At 43.3% G+C, this 8701-nt stretch overlaps 2 protein-coding genes across 2 annotated transcripts; one reads left to right on the top strand and one right to left on the bottom strand.

The window, feature by feature from the left end:
- LOC116634876 (proline-rich protein 23A-like) lies at positions 1 to 753 on the bottom strand. The gene has a single exon (XM_032408341.1). It carries the CDS (start codon positions 751 to 753, stop codon positions 1 to 3), a length of 753 nt encoding a protein of 250 aa, XP_032264232.1.
- Positions 754 to 6224: 5471 nt separating this feature from the next.
- LOC116635284 (U6 snRNA-associated Sm-like protein LSm3) lies at positions 6225 to 6536 on the top strand. The gene has a single exon (XM_032409203.1). It carries the CDS (start codon positions 6228 to 6230, stop codon positions 6534 to 6536), a length of 309 nt encoding a protein of 102 aa, XP_032265094.1. The 5' UTR covers positions 6225 to 6227.
- Positions 6537 to 8701: the final 2165 nt, after the last annotated feature.

The raw sequence follows: 8701 nt of genomic DNA, 5'->3' as shown, positions 1-8701 counted from the left end.
TCATTCCTGGAACAGGCGTCTCCGGGCCTTGCGGGAGGCACCCGGGGGGCGCTGGGGGCGCGCGTGGGGACCTGGACTCGGAGAGGGAGGTAGAGGTTGGAGTGGCGAGTTGGGGAAGGGCTCCAGAAGGTGGGCGTCCAGGTTGAAGTAGCGGAGAGGAGAGCGTCTCTTTGGACTGGGGGTGGGGGCCCAAGGCCAGGGATCTGGTACGGGGCCCTGCGGGTGCGGGCTGGCCACCGTTCCAGCGCAGGGGCGGAGCCCAGGGACGGAGCCCGCAGCAGGGTCCATCCGAGGCGGCAGGAACTCGGGGTCCGCGTCTGCCTCGTAGGCCCCTTCTTGGGCGGCCATCTCTGGGACAGGAGCGCAGAAGAATCCCTGCTCGACGGCGACTTGGTGCCCGGGCGCGTTCAGGAAAGCGGCCTGTTGCAGGCCGGCAGGCGAGTGGCCCTGCCCTCCCGAGCGCAGGAGAGCCTCGGGGACCAGCACGAGGGTGAGCTCTCCGAGGGTCACTTGCAGGGCCGACGTTGGCTCGGGCTCGAGCACCAGGTCGACGTCGTCCAGGAGCAGCTGCAGGGCACAGCCGGAGGCCAGGACCACCACGGAGGTGAGTGCGCCGGCGGCCGGGGACCCCCCCAGGCCTTCCAGGCCCGCAGGCTCCTCGGTTCGGCGGCGCTTGGCAGGGCGGGATCCTCCGGGCGGCGGTCCCCAGCAGGGCTCAGGGTAGGCGCTGGGGCTGCGGGGCTGGCTGCCCATCACCTGGACGGCGCTGCGGGCGGCGCTCCCGGGCCTGTTGGAGGGTGTGAGGGCCTGGGTCCTGCACGCAGTGACAGCTCTCGACGACAGGTGAGGCGGCCGGGGGCGGCGGGGCGCGGCGCCGGGCGACGCAGAGAGTGCCTGGAGTTCTGGGGGCGCCTCCTGGGAGGCCGGCAGTCCTGGGGTTCTGGTGGCGCAGCAAGGGCGCAGGGCTCAGCCTCGGGCGTTCGAATCCCTGGTTTCTCACACTGACCGATCTGCGCGGATCTTTCAAGTGACGCCGGCGGAACCAAAGTCGCAAAATGTCACGCTAGGCTCCGCCCCTTCCGAGGCTCCGCCCCGTAGAGATCGCGGTATCTGTGCAGCCCAATAGCCGAGGCCGTGGTTAAGGAAATACTTTTATGGGCCTCTAGGAGGCAGAGCAGTGGTGCCGCTCTAGGGCTTGGCTTCCAGGGTCAAGATCTCGACCTTCCTTGAGCTCGCCTCAGATGAGGAGGACCTTAATCGGAAAAGTTGATTGTGTTTCAATTCCCGCCAGTGGAAAGCTGCACCAGGACAGGGAGATGTAAGGCCCGCCTCCTCTGGAGCCCCGCCCCGGAAATGACCTGTGCTTTTCTTTCAGTTGAATAGTGGGAAGAGTTTTTGGACCATATCCTTAGGCCTCTTCGGAAGTTGTAAACCACTGTTAGAACATTGCAGAGGTGTTTAGGGGGAAATGAGATTAGGGTTGAGTGCGTTAATAGCTGGCCCCGCAAGATCAATTTATTACCATACTATATACATATCTGTTTCGTACTGTAGTAATTATTATACTACCATCATCAGTAGTAAGAGTTTATTTAGTTTGACCTAAAATACAACCACTAAGTATATCTATTTTAACCCAGTTGACAGATGATGAAAATGTCATGCAGAGGGTTAATCGGTTTGCTCAGAAGCCAGGAACTAGCAGAACTGGGTCTGACACTACAAGGCCCACTTAAGAAGATGCAGCGTCAGCGCCTTGACCTGAGTGTCAGATTAAAGGTGCTTTGGCATGGTGTATTGTGGCTGCCAAAGGAAGGTGTGGCTCAACTCATTACCTAGTGTTAATAGGAAGAAACACCCAAGACTGATTTTGGAATAAGTAATACTCCTAACATGGTTACAGAGGACAACAAAACATTTCCTTCCACCCCTGTTTCTTAACCACGTGATTGCTCACTTTATACCTTTTTATGAAATAGCATATTTATATTTTCGTTTTTAGGGCTGCATAGCATTCCTTTGTATGGAATTACATTTAAACCAGACCTCTCTTAATAGACATTTAAGCTAGTGGTCTGTGACTTGGCGGCATTGCCATTCCCTGGAAAATTTGTGGAAAATGCAGATGCTTTCCTCCATCCCAGAATCACTGAATCAGAATTCCTGGAGCGTGAGACCTAGGAATTCTCCGTGAGCACCTCCAAAAAATTTTGTTTTACACTGAAGTTTAAGATCACTGAGTTTGTTTTCATTAGCGGCTGAGAGGTTCCGGTAGCAAGCTGGTTATGCCTGCGATCACGGCCCTGATTGTTGGTGACAAAGTTATGAAGAAAAGTCAAACTTCCTGGGCTACATTCAGGGTTTTTCCTTGCACAACTGGCCGGCATCCGCTGTTATGGCCGGGTTTCTGGTGTTCCTGGCTGTGTGAGAAATTCCGTGAGTTGGTGCGACCTGGGGCAAGGCACAGTCTACAGGGCTCTCTGCGGCCTCGGTGCAGAGAGGGGAGGGGGCGAGGGGGAGTGCGGGCCGCTGGGAAACTGCAGTCGTTACGGGGTGAATGTGGAAGCCGGAGAGTGGTTGGGAGATAATGTATGTAAAATGTTGTTGGAACATAGTAAGTGCTTAGTAAATAGTAGCTGTTTACTGTTTATTATGTTTATAATCTGTCTTTCACACTTGACAATGTCAGCGCTGTTCCCCAGCGTCTTGAACAGCGCTTGGCATGTAGCAGGCGTTGAATGAATGGTAAAAAATATCGTCATCGTTATCATCATGATCATCATCCTAAAAGGGAGTCTGATCTGTTAGAAAGTACTCTTCCAGGTATTTTTATGACATAATATCCAAACGGTTCAGGAATGGCTTGCTGGGCACCGGAGCAGGTATCTTTCATGTTGCCTGACTTGATTTTTCTGCAAGAGTCCCAGGGACTGTCAGGGCCACTCATTGGGTTTCCTTGGTGTCAGTCAATACTGCCTGACCAATCAGCACAAAATGCTTGAACCACTGTCGGGGCGGAATTAACAACTATTGCTTCAGGTTCTGGGCAGGGTACAGGTTGGGCACAGAGACATTGTATTGGAAGAAAAAAGTGGAGGTAACCTGGGTACTGGAAGTTAGGTACAAGATGGACATCAGTGAGTGGGACTCAAGAATTTCCTCAGCATTGGGCATCAGAGCACTCTGACCCCTTCATTGCTTGATTGGAGACTCTTGAGTCCCAGGCCCTGAGCTCTGAGCCCTGACCCTGGTCTTGGCATCGGCTGTTACGTTATCTCCTAGAGTGCATAACTGGCTTTAAGAAAATTTTATTTACATAAGTAATAATACCTGAATACATTTTCAAAAAAATGTGAACAGGGTAGCTGTCCCTTCCACTCCCCACCAACCCCCAATCCAGGACTGATGTAGTAAGATACTTTTCTTTGTGTTTACAAACGTAACATAGGGGATTTGTTTCCTTCCTGGAATGGCAAACTATTATGGATATTTTTCTGTAATATGTTAGAGCTTACTGCTGCTTGGTATTGTTATCTGCAAAGTACATGATCTCTTCTGTCTTTTATGAAGAGATCTTTTTCAACATGCAGTACTGGTGTCTGTGTCTTGTTTGGAAATTTTGTGTAAGTACAAGAAAAGGCGACTTCAAATATCTTTTGTACAGCAACTCCTTTGTCTTTGCCTGAAGAAGAATGATTATAGTGGCTCATTCACTTTCTGCTTATCTCAGGGTAATTCTGGTGATTCTGGTATATCTTTATTTCCTGAACACATCACTGAGGGGTGAATGGCATTATACAATGACTGATGCTATTACAATGATTAGATATGATCATGGCCTATGTTATCATAAAATCATTAATACCTTAATATTCTAAGAATGCCCAAATTGACAGTAAAGTAGTTATTTGGCTATTTGGTCTTTTAAAGGCTGAAGCTAAATTGCAGTTGTTTTTTTTTTAACCAAATGCTTAGGTTTCTCTGTTGTAAGTGAATGCCAATGATTTCTTTGTGTGTGTGTGTATAATTTTAAGATTTTATTTATTTATTTATTTTAAGATTTATTTATTTATTTGAGAGAGAGAGGGGGAGAGAGAGCGAGAGAGCGAGCATGTCTGCTCCCAAGTAAGGGGAGCGATGGAGGGAAAGAATCTCCAGCAGACTCCCCTGCTGAACCTGGAGGGGAGGGGGGGGTTCCATCTCAAGACCCATGAGATCATGACCTGAGCCGAAGTTATCAGTCCCCTGCTCAACCGACCGATGCCCAGGTGCCCCTTATTTATTTTATTTTTTTAAATTTTAAGGTACAAATGGCCTTTATTGTTTGCAACAGGTAGTGAAAGAGGAGGGGGCATGGCAGCTCTGGCTTCAGGGACTGCTCCAAAGACTGAGTCCATTGCCATCCTCCCCGTGGTTTCTGTATATTAATTTTGCATTCAGATTTCTTATGAAATTGTCTTATTTTTTTTCAGTTACTTTCTAGGTTTATGATCATATGATCAGCAAATGGTCTTCTTTTCTTTTCTTTTGAAGTTTTATACATCTGATTTCTTTCTCTTTTCTAATTTTGTTGGCTAGATAAATACTAGTGGGTAAGTGGTATCTTTTTCTTCTAGACTTGGGTGGGAATGCTGCTGGTGTTTGCCTGCATAATAAGCATAATACTGGCCATGGCTCAGAAATTAATGTCCATGTCAAAGAAGTATCAATCTCTTTCTGTTTTGTTAATTTTTTAATGCTTTGTTTTGAAATATTTCCAAATTTACAGAAGCATTGCAAAAATAATATAAAAAACTACCATTTATCCTTCATCAACTTTTTACATTTTGCCACATTTGCTCTATATTCTCTGTCTCTCAGAAAGACCACAGGAGATACAAATGTATATATTCCTTGAATCATTTGAGAGTATGTTGTATATATTAGGCCTCTTTACCCCATAATATTTCAGTATATATTTCCTAACAAGAATATTCTTATATATCTTTAGTACACTTATCAAATTAAGAAAAATTTAGCATTGATGCCACACTTTAACAGTCCATTTTCCAGTTTTGTCCATTGTACCAATACTGTTTTTTTTTAAAGATTTTATTTATTTATTTGAGAGAGAGAGCATGAGAGAGAGAGAGAGAGAGAGCACATGAGGGGGGGAGGGTCAGAGGGAGAAGCAGACTCCCTGCTGAGCAGGGAGCCAACGCGGGACTTGATCCAGGGACTCCAGGATCATGACCTGAGCCGAAAGCAGTTGCCCAACCAACTGAGCCACCCAGGCGCCCCTCAATAATGTTTTTTATAATATACTTCTATTTATCTATCTCTGTATCTACCTTTTAAAAAATTTATGTTATTTATTTATGCATTTATTTCTTTTTTTGCCTATAAGATGCAGGTCAGGATCATGTATTGCTTTCAGGTGTCATGTCTCAGGGGGAGAGTTGGGAGGAGAGGCAGAGGGAGAGGGAGAGAGAGAATCTAAGCAGGCTCCATGCACAGCATGGAGCCAACCTGGGGCTTCATCCCAGGACCCTGAGGTCATGACCTGAGTAGAAATCAAGAGTCGGATACTTAACTGACTGAGCCACCCAGGTGCCCCGCTTTTTATGTTGATGTAGTCCCAATAGTTGATTTTTGCTTTTGTTTCCCCTGCCTCAGATCTATTTAGAAAAACATTGCTGTAGCTCTTATAATAATAGTTCTTGTCTTAAAGTCTACTTTTCCTCAATGTTAATATAGTTTCTCTGGCTCTCTTCTGGTTACTGTTTGCATGATATATCTCCTACCAGTTCAACTCATTTGTTTCTTTAAATCTTAAGTGTGTTTCTTTTAGACAACACATAGTTGGATCTTGCTTTTTTTTTTTTAGGCAGTGGAACAATTTCTGCATTTTGATTGGGATGTTTAGACTATTTGTATTTATGGTAATTATTGATATGGTTGAATTTACACTTGCCATTTTGATATTTATTATCTGATTGCTTCTGTGTTTTTTTGTTCCTCTGTTATTCCTTGACTTCTTTTGCATTAAGTAAATATTTTTGTGTGTGTCTCATTTTAAATTTTTCTGTTGATTTTTTAACCATATTATTTTGAGCTGTTTGGTTGGGATCTAGAGATCACCATATGCATCTTAACTTATTACAGTCTGCTTAAGAGTAATACTAACTTAATTTCAATACTATATAAAAATGTTGCGGAGAGGCGGGAAAGGGTGCAGGGTTTGAAACATGGTGGACGACGTGGATCAGCAACAAACTACCAACACTGTAGAAGAGCCCCTGGATCTCATCAGGCTCAGCCTGGATGAGCGAATTTATGTGAAAATGAGAAATGACAGAGAGCTTCGAGGCAGATTACATGCTTACGATCAGCATTTAAATATGATATTGGGAGATGTGGAAGAAACTGTGACTACTATAGAAATTGATGAGGAAACATACGAAGAGATATATAAATCAACAAAACGGAATATTTCAATGCTTTTTGTCCAGGGAGATGGTGTTGTACTAGTTGCCTCTCCATTAAGAATTGGCTGAAACAAAGAATTTATCATGTATGGAATATAGGAGCTTTTGTATGATTGCCTCTTTAAATGTAGAAGACATTCAAAAGAGAAAGCTGCGTAAATTTTGATATTAAGAAATGACCAAGGATTCTTCCACTCCTGAAACGAGTTGATTTGCGGATAACTAAAAAATTCTTAAGCTAAAGGGCATTTTAATTTTTTTCCAACCCTTTCAATAAATGTGATCACCAAGATGCAGAACTCTTTTTCAGGAAACAAAACAAAACAAAACAAAACAAAAATGTTGCTCTACACTGGGTGTTATACACAAACAATGAATCATGGAACACTACATCAAAAACTAATAATGTAATGTATGGTGATTAACATAACAATAAAAAATTAAAAAAATAAAAGTCATTTAAAAACATATAAAACTGAGAGAAAATAAAAATTTAATGTGAAAAAAAATGTTGCTCTAATACAACACCATTCCCTCTTTTTCATTCTATACTTTCATCTATATTATATTAATATATATTATGAATCTAATAATATGTTATAATTATTGCATTTTACAGTCTTATGTCTTTTAAGGAAGTTAAGAGAAGAAATGAGAGAATATATTTATGGCATTTCTTAATAATAGATATTATTTTTTAGAGCAGTTGTAGGTTCACAGCAAAATTGAGCAGAAAGTGGGAGCAGTTCACATATACCCCCCTCTCACACGTGTATAGCCTCCCCAAATATTAACATTCTGCACCAGTATTACATTGGTTACAATTGATGAGCCTACAATGACACATCATTATTACCCAAAATCCATAGTGTACATTAGGGTTCACTCTTGGCATTGTACAGTTCTGTGGGTTTTGACAAATGTGTAATGACATATGTCCGTCATTATGGTATCATACTGAATAATTGCCCTAACAATCCTCTGCTCTGCTTATTCATTCTGCCCTCCTCCTCCCTAACCCCTGGCAATATCTATCTGATCTCCTTACTGTCTCCATAATTTTGCCTTTTCTGGAATGTTATATACTTGGAATCATAGTTTGCAGCCTTTTCAGATAGGCTTCTTTCACTTAGTAATATGCATTTAAGGTCATTTTACCGCTTGATAACTCATTTGTTTTTAGTATTGAGTAATATTCCATTGTCTTATGTGCCATAGTTTATTTATCAATTCAGCTACTGAAGGACATCTTGGTTGCTTCCAACTATCAGCAATTAGTATATTTAAAAAAATTTTTAAAGATTTTATCTTTATTTGAGAGAGAGAGAGAGAGAGCACAAGCAGGGGGAGCGGCAGAGGGAGAGGGAGAAGCAGGCTCCTCGCTGAGCAAGGAGCCCAATGTGGGACTCGATCCCAGGACCCTGAGATCATGACCTGAGCCGAAGGCAGACGCTTAACCGACTGAGCCACCCAGGCGTCCCCCAAGTATCAGCAACTATGAGTAAAGCTGCTATAAACATCTGTGTACAGGTTTTTATATGGATATAAGTTCACAGCTCTTTGGATAAACAATAAGGAGGACAACTGCTAGATAATAATGGTAAGAGTATGTTTAGTTTTTTAATCAACTGCCACACTATTCCACTGTAGCTGTACCACCTCGCATTTTCACCATTAATGAGTGTTCCTTTTGCTCCATGCCTTTGTCACTTGGTGTTGTCTGCATTTTTTTTGTTTTTGCTTTGTTTTTTTTTTTTTAGATTTTCACCATTCTAATAGATATGTAGTGATATCTTGTTTTAATTTCTTTGGTGACATGATTTGGAAGCACCTTTTCATATGCTTATTTTCCATCTGTATATTTTCTTTGATGCAGTGTCTCTTCAGCTATTTTGCCCATTTTTAAGTCAGGTTGTTCATTATCTTATTGTTGGTTTTTAAGTTGTAATTTTATACAAAATTGTATATTTTGGCTAATAGTTTTTTTTTTAAGATTTTTATTTATTTATTTGACAGAGAGAGACACAGTGAGAGAGGGAACACAAGCAGGGGGAGTGGGAGAGGGAGAAGCAGGCCTCCCACTGAGCAGGGAGCCTGATGCGGGGCTCGATCCCAGGACTCTGGGATCATGACCTGAGCCGAAGGCAGACGCTTAACGACTGAGCCACCCAGACACCCTGGCTAACAGTTCTTAATCAGATATGTCTTTTGCAAATATATTCTCCTGCTCTGTG

This window comes from Phoca vitulina, unplaced genomic scaffold, assembly GCF_004348235.1.
Source record: "Phoca vitulina isolate PV1807 unplaced genomic scaffold, GSC_HSeal_1.0 scaffold10, whole genome shotgun sequence".
NCBI lineage: Eukaryota > Metazoa > Chordata > Mammalia > Carnivora > Phocidae > Phoca > Phoca vitulina.
Note: the sequence above shows the minus strand (reverse complement) of the source record. Positions and strands in the feature narration are given on the sequence as shown.